Raw genomic sequence first — 17,747 nt, forward strand, 5'->3', positions numbered from 1 at the left:
ATAAAACTGCTGCTAAGAAGCTTTCCTGCCTCCTTTCCCGCACGGAGAGCATCAGTGTTGGAAGCACCTAGCCGCCTCGTACGGAAACACCCGGGGTTGCTTTTCATATGGCACCCAGGAAAATAAATATATGAATCAGCCAGGGTGCCCCTTCCAGCGATCCCAGAGCCCGGCTGCGAGGGCACGAGTTGGGGACAGCTCGAAGCTGCGGGGTTTAAAGCCAGCCCCGGGGTGAAGCTGTCCCATGCCGGCCGGGCGCCGGGCCGGGGAGGCGGCGTGCCTCGGGGGGACGCTGGGGCTCGCAGGGTGCTGCAGGGTGGGCTGGGTGCCGGCGGTCTCCTCCGATGCACAATGCTCTGAATCAATGCGTCTTCCTCCCGCTTGGCTTTGGAAGTGGTCGGAGGGGCACCCTGGCTGATTCATGTATTTATTTTCCCGGGTGCCATATGAAAGGCAACCCCGGGTGTTTCCATACGAGGCGGCTAGGTGCTTCCAACACTGACATTCTCCAGGAGAAAAATAGACAGGAAAGCTTCTTAGCAGCAGTTTTATTGTGTTAATAAGTTTGGCGTCTATAAGCAACATATGTAAATGACTGATATACTGTCTTGATGCCATTTAACATTATGTTGCGGAGGTGAGCGGGAGCCAAGTCTGCAGCATTTCGACTAATACGTGAGGAGCTGCCAATTCTGGTGGGGTTTTTTTCTTCTTTTTTTCCCCCCCCTTTTTTTAAAGATTTAAACAAGTTAGCAATCTGCCCGCACCAAAATAATGACTCGGACCCTTCCGTCTCTGTTGCCGTTTCTTGGAAAACGGGTAAATATTGTGTTCCTTGAGCCCTGGCGGCAGCTCGAGTCCCCGGCGCTGGGATGGAAAATCCCGGCTCGCCGGGTATCCCAGTCCCTGTTGCTGCGGATGGGGAGAGGGGCCGGCGAGGAAGGAGCGGAGCCGCTGTCGGACGCAGCCCTGGCTGTCGGTAGCGGAGGTGCAGATGTCCCTGCGTTTACCCCTTCCCCAGCGGGGGTAAAAAACCATAAAAGATAAGGGGGGGAAAAAAATTAAATATAAAACGCCGTGAGTTTCTCCCTCTCGCAAGTAATTTTCAGTTAATTTATGTTGAATCAATGGTTCCTTGCAGTCATATGGATGGCAGGCTCCCAGCCATTATTAGTGTAAACAGATTTGTGAGCAGTATATTTAGCTGTTCCATATTGCTTTTAGGAAATGTGCACATTTCAATGGCGTATACTGAGAGAGGGCCATACCCTGCCACCGCTCCGCAGGTGGGGACGGTGCCGTACGGAAGCTCCCGCGCTCCTGGCCTCCTCTTCCTCGCCCGAGAGGAAGCCTTGAGCTGGCGCGGGGGGGCTCGGTTACCCTTGAGGCAGCGGGGACCGTCGGCTTCTGCACGTCCCATCCGTATTTCATCTGCAAATTTGGGGGTTTGCTGCGGGAGGTCGTCCGGCTGCGGCCACGCTGGTCCCTGCAGGTCGCGGAGGCCGGATCCAGCTCACGAGCGCGGAGGCAGAGGGGTTTGCAGCAGGGCAGGTCCCGTGGGGTGGGCGCCCAGCTTCCTTTTGATGCTCGGAGGCACCCGCCTCTTCCCCGGAGCGCTGGGCAGCCTCGCCAGCCTACAAGTGGGATGAGCTGAGCCAGTGCTCAGCACGGCTGGGGGTGAATCCCCATGGGCTCGGGCACCGCCGCTGCCGGGGGTGGGCACCCCCCAGGGACCACGCCGGGATGCAGGCGGCACGCCCCGGGGCGCAGCGGCCGCATCCCTGCCACGCGGGAAGGGATCTGGACCCCCCCCCACTGCCTGAGCGGCTGATTTAAGAAGAGTTGTTGTGCCGCGGAGAAGCGCCAATCTCGAGAGGTTTGGGGCCAAAATGTAAAATGCACTAAAAAAACCCCCAAATTCCCAGATTTCAACAGAACGGGTGTAAAACCCAGCCAGCGGCACCGGGAGGAGCCCTCCAAGTCCCGCGGGACAGATTCTGCCGCGTGGCATCCTTACGCTGCTTCCCTTTCCTCTGCCCGCCTGCTGCCGGGGGAGCTTCCCCAGAAGCGAGCAGGATCAGGCCCTTCCCCATCTCCGCGCCAGCTTCCCCGGCTCGCCCCGCGCCGCGCGCACGCCTCGCCCGCTGCCAAAATAACCCAGAAACGCCGAATCCAGAACACCCTGCCGGTTCACACGTGCCGGGATGGCACCAAGCGTGGGTGCAGCCCCTCCGCCAAGGAACCGGGGCAGGATACGGCCCCGGGGGGCTTCTGCTATTTTAATTTCTCCTGCCGGCTCGCCTGCGTGCCCGAAAATAGCTGCCACGAGCGGGCTGGCACGGGCGGCACGGAGCTTCGCCAGCCTCCGGCGGCACGGCGGCGAAAGGATTTGGGCAACGTCTCACCATGGCTACCCAGGCCGGGGAGAAGTATGTCAGCTGCGGGGGGAGGCTGCCGGCCCCTTTCACGGAGGAGAAAGCCGCGACACCAGGGCTCTGTTGTTGGATGTCACCCTCTCCCTCCCGCCAGTGTGAAAAATCAATTAGGAAGAATTAGCGACGTGTCAACGGGTGTTGCGCGGGGCGAATTACGGGCCGCGTCCTGCACGCCGCTACGCGGGCTCACCCGGGGGACGTGGCGGTGTGTCGCCGCTCCCTCGGCTGGCCCCGCCACCCCAGCGCCATCGCCACCCCGAAACCACCATGCCCAGGCACCCGAACCCGGCCCGGGGTGCCCATATCGAGACCAGGTGCCCGGCTGTGCCTGGGGAGCCGCACGCCGCCCCGGCGCTCCCTGCCTCAGTTTCCCCATCCCTGTGGTGGGGCTTGGCTGGACCGCAGCCCCCGAGCCCCACAGCATCGCCGGCTGGAGATGTCGGACCTTTGTCCCCGCATTGGAGCCCATCCCCGTGGCTCCGGGACTGGAAGCGGTTCAGCGGGAGCGTAACTCGCACCGTGTTGCCGTTTTTCTCTTCCCTCCTCTTTCTGCGTGTATGTGTAAATATATAAATAAGAAGGAAAAAAAAAAACCCCAAACTCTGATTAAAATCCCTTTTTTTATTCACCTGCCCATCTTTCCTCTGTCTCCATCTCCCATTCTATCCAAACTCATAATTAATCGCTCAAGGCAAAAGTAATGAATGTTAATTGGCCATCTGTACAAAGACTAATTAAAATCTACCATGCTGGGGATTAAAACATACCTATAGCAACTGCCTGAATTGAGAATGAGACAGAGGAGAGATTGAGAAAACAGCTGAAAGGCTTGTGCAAAACGCAATCTCGCTTAGGTGTGAGATGAGTTGTAACTCGGAGATCTGAGATGCTTTATTATTAAATTAAAAAAAAAAAAGGGGGGGGGGGGAAGAAACTTCTGAGCTGAGCCGGGAGATGTTTTAATGGGAAGAAAGGCCGCGGGAGATTTCAAAGGCGGAGCAACACCCCTTGGACCCCAACATTTCGGGTTTGGTTTGGATGAGGATAATAGCCGCCCTCTCCCCTCCCCGCCGGGGGGAAATAATTTGTGGTGTGTTCAGTTTTTTAGGGTTTCGGGATGTGAAGAAACTGCGCTGGGCACTGGGAAGCTGCTGGGCTGGAGCGGGGGAAAGAAGCATCCCCTGAATTTGAAGAGTTTAGGGATGGAGCGCGTGGCCCGGCCGAGGGCATCACGGCCGGCCGGGCCCCGCGCCCTCGGCTGCCCCGCGCCGCTCCCGGCCCCCTCTTTGTCCTAAACCCTCGGCTTTTCAGGCCGGCCACCTCTTTGTCGCGGGGAGGGTTTAGGAGTTGGAGGAATAGCGTAAGGCGAGTAAGCCAGCGCTGAATATTCACGGGGCTGCTCCTCCTCCTCGCCGCAGCCCCCATGAGCCCCCCGGCCCCCGCACAAGGGTCCCCTGACCCCCCCTGTGCTGCGCACCCGGGGCCAGCACGGAGCCTGGGTCCGTCCCGCCCAGCCGAGGTGTCCCCCCCGGCGCCGGTGACATGGCTGGAGGTGGCAGGAGGTGCCCGGGGCGGAGGGCGCCCGGGGGGATGCTGGCTGGAGGGTGGCGAGGAGGCTGGACCCTCTCTCCAAACAGGTTACCCAGGCTCAGGGCAGTTCTAGCATGTGCAAAATGCCAATATTTTAGTAAAAAAAAAAAAAAAAGCCAAAGCTGAGGGTGGGTTTCTGCTGGAAATCACCGACCTGTGGCTCCACGGCCTTGGGTCCCCAAGCAGCTCGAGGCCAGGGCTGTCCCCATCTGTCCCAGGTGCCAGCTTCGATGCCACCAAACAACCTATTTTTTAACGCCAGGTCCCCAGTGTTTCCTCCCGGCAGCAGCCGACCGCATGCCCGTACCCCTGCGGTGCCGGCGACCGCGGCAGAGCATCCTTCCCGGGGGCTTCCTCGGGTTCAGAGCGGGGTGTCGGGGAGGCGGGGGGGAGGCTGGGCATCCCCCCGCTCCCCTGAGCGCACAGATATGTTGCAGCCTTGCTGGAAGCACCCGGGCTCGGCTCTGCTCTTGTTTTCTCAGATTCGGCTGTGTTTACTCCCAACACGAGTGACCGCCGTGGCCCTATTACCGGAGCGGCTGACAGCTCGGCTGACAAGTGTGCTCGCGGCAGGAATGTGAATGCGGCTCCCGGCCTCGCCGCGGTGCCTCGGCGGCAGCTTTGCCGGCGGTGGCACGGGCAGGGTGAGGCCACGCTGCCGGCTGGGTGACGTCGGATCCCTAAGGAAGGAGCTGCTCTGGGTTTCCCATGGGATCCCGCACGGGATGGGGTGCTGCGAGCGATGGGCGCAGCACCATCTTTTTGGTTTAAACCCCGGTGCTGAGCATCTGCCAGAGTCCCACAGCATCCTAACGGGAAGGACCAGGGTCCGCCGGGATTATTCGGTGCTTGGGGAGGGGCTGAGCCATCGGCACAGGAGGGTTTCGAGGCCGGGAGGAGGATGATGGGCAGCAGAGGTGGCGCAGGATAGGCTGTGGAGGAGGAGGAGGATGGACGCGCTGATCTGAACCAGCAGCTCTGCTGAAGGGGACAGGGAGCATCCAGTCTCAGGACCGGCCGGTGTCCCCAAATCCCAGGAGACCCACGGGAGCAGCTCGGCCACAGCCTGCCTCCGGCTCGGCACTCAGGGAGGAGGCTTGAAATGCAGCTGGCTGCATCCCACGCGGGCCGGCGGCAAACGGGACGAAGTCTGGCTCTGGGGTGCTGCATAGAAACCAAGGAAACCTCCCGTTCCTGGCAGCTCTTTCCCACCAGGGTGGAGCTGGCTGTTGGTCTGCAGGGCCCGGTTCGACCGCCGGGGAATTCGGTGGGTGCAGGGCAGCGCCGGGAGCGATGCCGAAGCCAGGGGTCCAATGCTGGACCCAGCTTAGAGCCCAGCCCAGCAAGTCCAGCTGCTCTGCCCATGCCGGATAAAGATGGTTTAATTAATCATAGATCATTTCTGCAATGTGCCCCCATTAACCTCCATAGCAGACTAAATAATAACTCATTAAAGGCATTTGAAGCTCGCAGGAACAGGACAGTTTACCAGCAGACCCCCTGCTCTTTGGCTCTAAACTGGGTTAATCTGTCATCTCTCCTTGCTGGACCATCAGATCCCTCGTTACACATTAAATGGCTGCTCCAGGGGACATGGCCAGCCTGGAGCTGGTCCTTCTCCTCGCTTAACGCTAAGGCCACCAAACCCGGGGGACAGCATAGGGGGAAGAAGAATAAAAGCAGGTCAGGAGGCTGAGAGAGGAGTGTGAAGAGTTACAGGCAGGAGGATGCACGAGCAAGCGTTCAGTCTCAGGGAGACGACTCGGTGAGAACCGTGCCAGCTCAGCAGAAGGATGTTTGTTGTTCTAACCCTCTCAGGCTCGGTGAACATCCACCAAATCCCAGGCAGAGCCCTGAGAAGACCCTGCAAAGCTCCTGACTTGTCGCATAGGGAGGTGGGAGGCTTTGGGATGGCTGGTCGTGTGTCTCCATGGTCATCCCAGGGGTGTCTGCACGCAGGATGGGGGTCCCTGCGTGGGAAGTGTGGGCACCGCAAGATCTTTCCCCCCTCCCCAGGAGCACCTTTGCCAGAGGAGCAGCTCATTTACCTTTGGCCTCGTGGCCGGAGGCAGCTCCTTGTTTGCGAGCGAGGAGCTCGCTGGGCACTCGGCGTCCTGGCCAAAAGGCCCGTACTCAGCATTTCTGGCCACCGAATGGGAAAATAAACGTCTTCTTCTTCCCTCTGCTGAGAAAACTTTAATAAGGGGCAGAGGAACCCGGCTGCTGCCTGTCGCCCCGCTGAGCCAGGGGCAGCCCAGGGCAGCGGCCGAGATTTGGGAGGTCATTGGGTGCGCGCTGGTTTTAATTTGGGAGGCTTTGGGGGGGATTTAGGAGGCTCACCCTCACTGCTGTCCAGGGGACCCGGTCACACACGTGGAAACAAAACCCCAGCGGTGACTTTGACTCCTTTCATAACCCAGTTCCCCGCATTTCACCATGGGCACAAAGGGCACAGTGTCTACCCCGGCATGGGAAGGGGGCTGGGGAGGGTCCCCTGGGGACCCAGGGCCTGTCGCTCAGGCAGTGTCACCCCTGAGCACTGCACACACACTTCCCTTCCTGCCCCAAACTGCTATCGAGGCCATCGCAGGGGTTTTCTGTAGCCCTTTAGCAGGGCTTTCACATGGGGACGCATCCGCACAGCTCGCGCTCCAGCCTTGCCTGGCCGTTTACCGGGGCTCAGGGAGACACCACACCTTCACCAACATCCATCCATCACCGAAATCGCTGCAGCTGGGAAGGGCCCAGCGCTAGCAGCACGTCCGTCCTGCTGCTTTGCGCCCCAGCAGTGAGGAAATTCCTTTTCTTGTAAATATGTGAGCTCAGAGCAAGGGGGGAACATGGAGGGACGGGTTGCCTCACGGGAGCCCTTGCAGCCACGCACCAGGAGAGTGGGGCTGGACAGCCCTTCCCGGGGCTGCCATGAGCCCCAGCACTTTGCTCCAGGGATGGAATGGGAAGGAAAAACCAAAGGGAAAAAAAAAGGGAAAAAAGGGGTAAAACACCCTGGCCGGTATTTTGCTGCATGAGTCAGGCTGGAAAGGCAGGCTGGCAGGGGGGCTGGCAGGGAGGCAGACCCACTTGCAGGGGGTCTAGGCAGGATTTTGGGTTTGACAAGCCCTACTTTACCGCGGTCAGGGGGAACAGGGCCCGCGGCTCCTGTCTGCGATGGAGGAGGCGACGGCTCCTTCCAGGGTGACCCCCTTCAGCCCCACACTTCATCCTTGGGACAGCACTGCCCGAATATTGCGGCTCCCCACAGGGCCGGGCATGTTAGCCCCATCGGATACAGCTTGCCAGGTGAGCTGTGAGCTCCTGTCTCTGAAATTAGGAGAGCTCAAAACTTCTTTTTTTTAAATACCCCTTTTTCTCCTAAGTGAGCCTCTGGCATGGTCCCATGGCCGCAGGACATGGGGCCTTAATTAAAAAAAAAAAAAAATCAGTCGTCGCGGGGATCTGTGATGAGGGGGTGCAGAGGCAGGAGGGGTGCCTGGGCTTCCATCCCCGCCCAACAGCCCGTTGCTATTCCAGCGGCACGGATGCTGCTCACCCTCCGGAGTCCCCGCTTTGGCTGGTGTCCGTTATCCGGTCTCCGTACGCCCTCAGCTGGTCAAAGAAAATGCTAAAAAAGGGAAGAAAAAGGTTTCGTAGCGTTTTGCCGTTGCATCTCACAGCACCCACGGGTGTACAGATGTTGGCCGGACCCACAGTACACGGGAACTGGGCCCGCTCCCTGGGCAGGGCATGCGGGTACCCAGGGGATGCTGGTACCCGGGGGGATGCTGGTACTTGTGGGGATGCTGGCACCTGGGGGATGCTGGTACCCGGGGGGATGCCCTGAAAGCATCACTGGATTTCTCCCTGGGCAGACCTCTGCTCCGGGAATGGGATGCTCAGCGCACCCCTGGGGATTACAGAGCGATGCTGAACACCTGAACACATGCACAGTGAGTCCAAGAGGGTGAAACCCCTAAAAATTAAAGCGTCCAGGAGACAGCCTGGAGCACAAAGTGTGGAGCGGCCATGCTGAAGACAAACTTACTCCGTTGAACTGTGAGCACTGTTACTTCACCAGCAAAATTCAGCAGCGTGAGCCACAGCACATCGCCGCAGCCGTGCGATTCACGCTTGGTATGCGCATGATGTTTGCTACAGGATTTTTCCTCTTCGGGCAGGTGTAGAGTTTCCCAGTTGAAGGCACAGTAACACCAAGGCTGATTTTTGCTCCTGCTGCTCATGGGCTGCCCCCGGAGAGAGAAAAGGGAGTGAATGGTGACCCAGGTCCCAGCAGGACAGACATGGACCTGTTAGAGCATGTTCGGAGGAGCACAGGAAAATGCTCTGAGGGCTGGAACAGCTCTGCTGGGAGGACAAGCTGGAAGAGCTGGGGGGCTCAGCCTGGAGCAGAGAAGGCTCCGGGGAGACCTTCCTGCAGCTGCCGGGGCTGAAGGGGGCTGATAAGAAAGATGGGGATGGACTTCTTAGCAGGGCCTGTTGAGATAGGACAAGGGGTGATGGTTTTAGACTAAAAGAGGGCAGATTTAGACTAGGTCTAAGGAAGAAATGTTTCCCAATGAGGGTGGTGAAACCCTGGCCCAGGTTGCCCCGAGAGGTGGTCGATGCCCCATCCCTGGGAACATCCCAGGTCAGTCTGGATGGGGCTCTGAGCAACCTGCTCGAGTTGAAGTTGTCTGTGCTCACTGCAGGGGGGTTGGACTGCATGATCTTTGAAGGTCCTTTCCAACTCAACTCATGCCATGAATCTGATCCAGTGTTTTGTTAATGATTTCATTAACATTGCGTGCAGCGGGATGTAAGCACCTCGCTGTTCGAAGTCGGCAGTGCCTGCCTACGTATCCTCTCTTGGGGGAGAGGTTTGGGTTGGAGAAGTGCCTGGTTTCAGGTAGCACCTCTGTGGTACCACAGCCCCTGACACAGATGCTCCAAGAAGACACACAGAGTTGCCAATATACCCCCCAGCCACTTGGTCATCAACCAAGTCTGCAGAGTCCCAAAATAATCCTCCCCCTTGCGTCCCCTGGCTTTTAATGTGTCTTTCACTGAAGAGCCTATCTGCATCTCCCATCCAGCCGGTACCAAGTTGTCTCTGTACCAGCACTGTTGCAATTTGGGGCTCCTTGTGCTTTTCTGGGGGGACTCTTCCACCTTCAGCCGAGGCTCTGGACAGCCCATGGTCTGTGACCCTGTAAGGGCAGGACTTGGGCCCCCCTGCCCTGAGTGCTGGGGTTATTTTTTGTAGAGAATCAGATCCCAAAAGAGGATTTCTGCCCAAGAAAACAAGCCCACACAGATGCAGGGTGAGGAGATAGGGGTTTTTTAGCAGCAGCAGGTCCATCCAGGTTTCACAGACCACATTAAACACCATCAGGCATCAAACCCTGGAGAAACAGCTCCCTTGCCAGCGTAATGAGCAGCAGAGGGGGTTTTGCTAACACTGAGTTTCACAGGCATAGAGGGAAGATCTAGCAGCAGACTAGTTAGAGAGACCTTTTTTTTTGAGCTTGACAGGATTAAATCAACACAGAGTTAATAAAATGGCTCAGAGATGGAAGAACAGGAGTCCAGGAGGGCGTCTGTGTTGCCTTGTTGAAGACAGTGCTTAACCCAGGATCTCTCCTCCCACCCAAAAAGTTTATCCACTTTTAAAGATAGAGCAGAAGACCCAGACCAGACACAAAACTTCTAATGACTGTAGATTCAGGTAGACAACATCTGAAACAAGGGATCGAGGCAGAAGATGGCTGCAGGAAGGTTGCTGTCACTGAGCGCAGAGACACCCGAGCATTTCAAGGGCACGCAGGGGATGCCACCACACGCCAAAGAAGCTCTCCTGCATCAACACACACTGCAGATCAGCTGCTTTCGAGACGTGCAAGTCTATAAGCGCCTGTGCCTCCTAGAACCTGATGAAAAAGTGTGGATAAAAACGTACAAATAATTAAAAGAACAAGGCAGGAGGGGCTGAAGCCCCAGATCCAGGCTTGGGCTCAGAACCTGCAAACAGGAGCATGGCATGAGCTCAGGACTGCTCCAACCCGTGTTAGGTGTACGTGAGCTGGTGACCACAGCCAGGCACCCAAATATTCACATCTCCTCCTGGCCATCTACCCCTCCTGGTGATTTATTGCCTTTGGGCAAAAAACACAGGGACAGGCTTTGTTCCACGTCTTAATGCACAAATGATCCCAGAACTGCAGGAAAGTCTGGACTGGTGAGACGGGGGATGAAGAGTCAGGGCTCTGGGGTGACAGCCACCACCTCCAGCCCCGGGAATGGCTCTTTTGCCCTTTGGTGACTTGCTCGGGTGCTGAGCACACAGCTCCTGCGGGGCAAAGTGGACGGACATGGGGACACTCAGCTCTAAACCTACTGCTGACTTCTTTGAGACCTTCTGGGGTGGCTTTCTGACCTGGCCTCACGTGCCTCAGTACCTCCTTGGCTCACACACACTTCTGCATAGGAAAACTTTAAGCATTCCGTGCCCATTCCCTCTGCTCCCCCATTCCCAGCAGCTGAGAAATCCCCTCTCCTGCCGGCAGGTCCCTGGGAGGGTGCAATGGCTACAGCACAGTGAAGCAGTAACTGCCCCCCATCCCCATCGGGGCACTACGAGTACTTGTAAGGCACCCAGAGGTCTTCTCTTGAAAGCTGCACAGCACCCAGGACTCAAACAAGGTCACCAAACATGCTGGAGGCACCCAAGACGCAGCTCGGGGGACAGAAGCAGAAAGCAAAGCGTGAAGGCTGAGGGTCTAGGCGAGAGTAACTCAGATGTCGTAGAAATCCACGTGGGCGCCGGAGCGGAAGGTGTCCTCCTCCAGGAGATTCACCAGCTTCTGGGCTGACACGGTGCAGTCTATCAGCTGCCCGCTCTCCTGCAGGCTTTGGAAATACTGACGCATCTCAGGGTCTCTGGTCTTAGTCCGGGCCAAGAGCTGCATATCCGTGTCCAGAGGACCTGGGGAAAGAGCAACAAAAAAGAAATCACGTAAGTAGAAAGCAAAATTTGGGCTTCATTTTCCCTCTGCACCTGGCTCAGCTGCAAGAATCTGTTATCCACAAAGCCAGGAGAAAATTAATAGCAATTAATGAGCTCCACTCCTCACCCGGGGCGTAGTTGAGCACACGGACATCAGGCTCCTCGAGCGCCAGCACCTGGAACATCATGTCCCGGGAAGCCTTCCCGCTGCAGTACAGCGCCCAGTTCTTGAAGGGCTTCACGGCACAGAGCGAGGAGATGTTCACCACCGTCTTGCTTGAGCCCGGCCGCTTCCCGAAGGCTTGCAGGGCCGTAGAGGTGAGGCAAAGCGCCGAGGTGACGTTGAAGGCAAAATAGCTGTTGATCTCATCTGGGTCGGTGAGATCGAGGAAGGATCGGGAGACGTCTCCCAGGGAGCCTAGGAAGGAAGGACAGATGAGTTAAGAGTAGGTTCAACAAGGTTAAGAGGGGTTCAACAACACAGCAGATCCCCTTCACTCCTACATTCCCATGCGCAACACTTGTTACAGACCGAACTGAGCAGCTTTGCTGGCCCAACATCCAGCAGGGTCTCACAGCAGAGCGAGGGGCTCAGCACAGCCCGGCTCTGCTCATCGCTGCTGGTTCAGCGGTGACATGGGACACGGACCTACCCTGCCAAAGCAAACAGCTCCCAACCTCCAGCCTGAAGTACAATGTCCCTGCGGGTCACCACACGCTCCCCTGCACGTCCCTCCGTCGGAACAGAGTCGGTCAAAGACCTAACCCCTGTAGCACCTATTACCTGCTGGAACGCATGGTCTTATTTATAGCGATAACGGGTGAAAAAAGGCACTAAAGCCAACAGGCATTAAAGATTGCAAGCGAAGCACCCACAAGGCAGGGCTAGACGCGTGTCCGAAAGTTTGTACTTGGGGAGCGGAGTGGTAGGAATGTGCAGGAGGGTGGCCAGCTGGTCCTAGGCCATGAGCAAGGGGTAAAATCTTGCAAGCAGCAAAGCACTGCGGTCCCGGCAGCAAACCATCCCTGCTCTGCTCCCCAAATTCGCTTCTTTAATAAAACAGGAAGTGATATATAAAATATATTTTTATATACATAAAAAATAAGAAGGGGACAGGGTGAAATCAGGTGAAATCCCTGCTGCTCCTTCGGTTATTTACTCGGTTGGGTTATCTACTGGCGCCCAAAGCACCGATCAAGCCTGGGCTCAGCCGCTGCGCAAGCAAGGGAGGGCTCGCCGGGGCTGAGCCCCGCTGCCCCGGGACGGGGCGGAGTGGGACGGGACACGCGTTGTTACCGGCGTTGTTGACAAGGAGCAGGCGGCCGGGCGGGGCGGCGGGCAGCACCTCCCGCAGGGCAGCGGCCGCCCGCCGCAGCCCCTGCTCGCAGCCCAGGTCGGCGGCCACGCACTCCACCCGCAGCCCGGTGCCGGTGCCCCGCAGCTCGGCCGCCAGCTCGGCCAGCGGCGCCTCCGAGCGCGCCAGCAGCAGCAGCACCGAGCCCTCGCCCAGCCGCGGGGCCAGCAGCCGCGCCAGGCTGCGCCCGAAGCCCCGGGAGGCGCCGGTCAGCACGCAGGCGGCCGCGCCCCAGCGCCCGGGCCCGGGCTCCGGCCCCGGCCCCGGCTCCGGCTCCATTCCGGCCCAGAGCGGCGGCGGAGGTGGGCGTGGCAACCCTCATCACCACGTGACCCGTCCCATTCATCTCCCGCACCCCCTCCCTCCTCGCCTCTTTGTGAATGGCCGCTCCGAACGCGCCGGCACCGCCGGCAGCTACTGTTGGCCACCGTTGTCGTCTCGTCCCGCTGACGCGCGCTGTGTGGGCGTGGCCAGAACGGGGCGCCCCCTGCCGGCCGCGGCGGGGCGAGGAGCAGCGGGCGGGAGATCCGGGGGGCGCCGAGCCCCGCCTGGGGTTTTCTCCAGTACATTGTTTTTTTTTCATGCATTTTTCAGGACATATTTTTGATACTTCTTTTTTTTCGTCCCCCGATACCTTTTTTCCCAGCGCGGATGTAACTCCCCCCCTCGCCCCTCCCCAGCCACCACTGCAACTTTCCTCTTGGCCCCCCCCAAAGAAGCCTTTGCACCCCTTTTTCCCCTGCCACCGCTATTTTTGGGCTTGGGCACCGGTTGTTTCTTACCCCAAAGAGCCCTAACCCCTCTTTTTTAAAAATAAAGGTCTTTGTGCGTGAAGATGCAGACGGCTTTCCCGGAGGGTTTGCGCAAGGGGCACCTGGTTTGTGTGGAATTACCTGGCAGCTGGGCTTGGTTTGCCAGCTGTTAAATGCTGAGGACAGATGGCCCCACGAGCAGGTAACGAAGCGGCGTTTTGCTCTATTAAAACACTCGCAGACTGGGCTGAAACCCTCCAGCGTTCTAATAAAGCATTAAAAATTCATGGTATGGCAAAATCCCAAGAGTGATATTTGTTTTGCTAAAGGAAATCTTACACATTCAGTAAAATTAAGATCATCAGCAAAGAAAAATAAGACAGCAAATGTGTATTTTTTTCACAAGTAGCTTCTTGATGGCAGAACTTGCTTTAGTGACTGCCAGTTCCCCCCTTCCCATTTTGGCAGCTCCAGTCTCCTGCATCCATCTTGCCCCGGTTCCCAGCCTGGCACCGCACTGGGTCCCGCATAGCTGCTCAACACAGAACCGGGCCAGCTGGGAATGGCCATCATTTTGCTGGACTTCCCTTCCAGCAGACCGTTTCTTCCATCTGACCTGTTACCAGGCTACACTGATGGGTGTAGAAGTAGGAGTGAGGGTCTGGGAAGCAGGGGGTTTTTAGCTCATAGAAGTTGCTTGTGCTAATATTTACTAAAAATAAAAAATCAGAGGGAGGGACTGGTGACCAAATCAGCCCAGAGCTAGAACTGGAGGGCTGAGCTGCAGAGAAATTATAAATCCCTAAGATACCTCCCGATGGTCGATTCTCCCCTTTGTGCTTCCTTGGTAAACAGACAGGCTCGTGCCAAGGACGCCCCTTGCACTCTGCAAATTTACGCAAACTAAGGGTGATGTGATGTATCTTTTTGGCTCTTTGTCATTGCACCCGAGGACAAATGATTTCCTGTGCTCACGGTGCTGCTCTTGCGCAGCTGACCTGTGAAACCACGCAACCTCCTGATGCCTTCGAGCCCTGGCAGCTACAGCTGCCTGTAGAAAAAGAACAAAAACTCATTACTTTTTTTCTCGCCGCCCGCTCCTCGGGGAAGTCTCGCTGCTGTGTTTGCTGTTCTGGCGCAAACAGTTCATTTACTGAGGCCAGACACTGCATTTTGCTGGCGTGGGTGTCTGCCTTGACCTTGGGCGGGTGGACTTGTTATCTGTGACTTCTTCCTCTGCTTCATCCGTGCCAATAACATCACTTCTTTAGCTGCTGCACCCACGTATTTTCCTTGCTTTGCAGCAAAATCCCATCCCTGTCACTGACGGGGAACTTGTATCTTGGTATAAATTTAACCCTTTTGTATGGCTGGGTTCAGCTGCTGCAGGGGGAGATCGGGGGGGATGAGACACAAGGATATCGGCATTCCCCAACCCGGGAGAACAAACCCCACCCGAGGAGTGTTACAAAAATTTACAACTGGCCCGTGCTGACTGAGGACAGAGGCTGGGACACAAACTACAAGAGTAAATACATATTCATACTGAGACATGAGGGGTCCCAGCCAAATTGGGGCACTCCAAATGCAGTTTTACATGGGGCTCTTACACCCTGCAAGTGTCCAGCTACAACATGACTCATTGCTAACCCCACCCCCCAATTATTAACCCTAGTCAAACTTTGCAAAGCAACTCTATTTTTGCAGCATTCTTGCTGCTAGTCTATTGATCCTGGTGTCCCTGGAGTCAGTCTTGCCAGAGTTACCGATCGACGACGCTGGACGATGCTGGGAGGGTTTCAGGGATGTCTCAGAGGGGCTGGGATGCTGGTCTTACCCTGGTTGTCCCCGGCTATCCTTTATCCTTCATGGACAGCTCTAAGCTTCCAAGAAGCAAAGTCCTTCTTTCCAGGGCCAGGCTGTCCTTTAGTTTTACGTAAGCACGAACAATATCAAAGTCTCCAGTAAAATCCCACTACCTCATTACATTACAGTCCCTAATGAAAACTAATATATATTGACCAAGTTAATACACTTTCATACTATGAAGACTGGTTGAGATGATAGTTAGGGAAGGGAATTTTCATAACGCGTGAGAGCTATGAAATATCGCCATCAGATCAGCTCTCTTTTCATGCCCTGGGATGTTTTTTAAGTCAGTCATTTTGAGGGTTTGTTAAATGTCAGTTTATGCCACAAAGGGTGTCTCCTGACCTCACATAGGTGGCTTGTGGGGTGACGTGCTGTGCGCTGAAATCAAGAGAAGAAGAAAACAAGGAGAAGAAGAAGAAAACAAGGAGAATCTGACCTGTCAGCAAAACCTGATTTATCACCAGAATTGCTAAGACTGTATCCAAGACATATTCCTCTGTTGCCTGATGGACACAGTTTGCGGTAGAAACCTTCTGTAAGCAGCTTGGTGAGGGTGAGCGTGATGTCAGGAGCTCTGCCTGTGTAGTTATAGGGGTTAACCTTCATTCCCCCGTGTTTCTGTGTTCTTACACCAGATGCTCTCTGGCTCTGTGACAGCAGCTTGCTTCTTCCACTGGGTTTTAACTTGATACAATCATGCTGAGAGTGGCTCTTTCACTTTTCTTGGAGAACACTCAATCCTAAGCATCGCTCAGCAATTTCAGGGCCTGCTGCAGTCTCATGTTTTATGACTTCAGAGACAAGAAGGTACTGGCACTCTTCTTATCCTTCCTCCAAGCACCCTGGAAGTGCTGCTGCCAGAGCACCTCTGGGAGAAAAGGAGATGGTTCGCAGTAAGGGTAGGGAACTTCTCATCAGGAGGTCTGGATTAAGGGCCAAATCCAGTAAAGGATGGAGATACTGCCCTGGCATTTTTCTTTTTACTTCTCTTTTTCTTTTCTTTCTTTCTTTCTTTCTTTCTTTCTTTTTTTTTTCCTTCTGATTTTTTCCTGGCTGTCTTTTTATATTTGTGGTTTTTTGCAACTTGCTAGTTCCTCTCCTCATCTACCATCCAAAAACAGTTGTAGGACCACAGGGATAGTTCACAAAAAGAAAGTTTCCCCATGGAAGAAGAACTCCAGAACTGTCAGCTGCAAAAATTAAATTAATATTGGAAAAGGCCATGGAGCAGAACACAATTTTAGTGCAATTGCTTGGAACCAGCGTGTTTTGGTTGGACTGCTCTAGAGCTCTCTCAAGAGAACATGTTTTAAAACATAAATGGTTGCTGTTGGCTGGGGATTTGAATAGTACATCAAGAAATAAAATATAAAAGCATCTAACGCATGGAATAAGAAAGAGTGGGAAGGGCTGTACATTGTAGAAAGGTCATCACTGCTTTTTCAGAAGTGGTGTAAGTTGGGCTGGGAAGGTGATAGAGCTGGGAAAGCCCTTGAAAATGACCTGTTGTACAGGTGTGACTGAATTACAGGGGCACCTTCCCTGGGAAGGTGTCCTTTCCAGGAAGGCTTTGCCTGAGCAGTGTTGGGTGGATGTGAGGGAAGCCACACGTGACTGGTGGAGCTGGTCCAGGGTTTTTGTTTTTTCCCCTGAGCAATATAAGCATCATCTCATCCCTGGGTGAGCATGTAGGTGTTGAAGGATGAGCAGGTTGTCACAGACCCTCCTGGGCAGGAGCTGCTCAGCTGAGGTCTCAGCCTGCATGCCAGGACCACGCTCTGGCAAGCAGGGGGGTTTGAACTCTTCCAGGACGTTGGTCGGAAAGATGAACAGAGATGTACCAGAAGCAGCGAGAGCAATGGTCATTCTCTTCAAAGACAGAAGATGCTCTGCTTCCCTCCCACCCCGTGCACAGTGAGGACATTTGGCCCTCAGCACCATCCTGGTCTCCTTAGAAACTTGCTCCTGCTGCACAGTTCTATGGCTGATGTGGACAGACCCCATGGCACTCTCCTGTGCTGGGACAACACGGTGCAGGCACCTCTTTGCCTTCCCAAGGGCAGAAGAAGCTGGATCCAGAAGAGTGAGCATCACGAAATCACGCACACCACGAGACCTCCGGCTCTTCATCCATCAGGATTAGGGCTTCCCTTGCAGCTCAGGCTGTAGTTGAGAGAACCAGCACTAGGTGTCAGCGCCATTTAAAATCTGAAGGGAGCTCCGGGCAACCCTTGAGCCTGGAGACCCCGGGAGGACAGCGAGGGGGCTGGGGGCTTTGCTCCTGGGCAGTGCAGTACAGGGAGAGTCACTGGTACAAGCCAGCAGAGAAGTGCCAGGGGAGTAAATTTCTCTTGGCACTGATGATTTTAAATATCTACTGGCGTATTATCAGAATTGCCCAAATTATCCATCACGCAGGATTGTACCTATTGGATTTATCCAGAGAAGCCACCTGAGCCACTTTTTCATTGAGGCACGGATCCTGTCGGCACGGGGCTATTGTGTGTGTGTGTTTGCAATGCTCTCAGCAGCTTCTGACGGATATAATAGAGCTCCCAGAAATCCAGGGGAAGGTAAGGAGTGCTTCCAGGGGGGAAAACCCACCCCGTGCACTGCAGAGGTGGTGGGAACACTGTGGAGCTGGTGCTCCTGAGCCGCAGCTGCCGTAACGCTGCCAGGGCTCACGCGTGTTGGAGAGGAAGCGCTAAATTCCTTCTGCAAAGGACTGTTAACAATAGCTTTC

General features: G+C 55.8%; 2 protein-coding genes across 2 annotated transcripts in view; both read right to left on the bottom strand.

The window, feature by feature from the left end:
* LOC309404463 (homeobox protein EMX1-like) overlaps positions 1-2,093 on the bottom strand; it is a gene marked incomplete at its 5' end in the record, with an annotated part of 11,770 nt that extends 9,677 nt beyond the window's left edge. Inside the window, one exon of the mRNA XM_081998933.1 lies at positions 2,018-2,093. Within this exon, the coding sequence (XP_081855059.1) occupies positions 2,018-2,093 (76 nt within the window). The remainder of the gene's footprint in view (positions 1-2,017) is intronic.
* Positions 2,094-10,813: 8,720 nt separating this feature from the next.
* On the bottom strand, positions 10,814-13,413 carry SPR (sepiapterin reductase; the record flags this gene model as incomplete). Its single annotated transcript, XM_081999252.1, has 3 exons — positions 12,323-13,413; positions 11,153-11,443; positions 10,814-11,004 (listed from the first exon to the last, which is right to left on the bottom strand). Exons 1-3 carry the CDS (start codon positions 12,657-12,659, stop codon positions 10,814-10,816), a joined length of 819 nt encoding a protein of 272 aa, XP_081855378.1. The 5' UTR covers positions 12,660-13,413.
* Positions 13,414-17,747: the final 4,334 nt, after the last annotated feature.

Source organism: Phaethon aethereus (assembly GCF_964289735.1).
Source record: "Phaethon aethereus genome assembly, chromosome: 4".
NCBI classification, from domain to species: Eukaryota; Metazoa; Chordata; class Aves; order Phaethontiformes; family Phaethontidae; genus Phaethon; species Phaethon aethereus.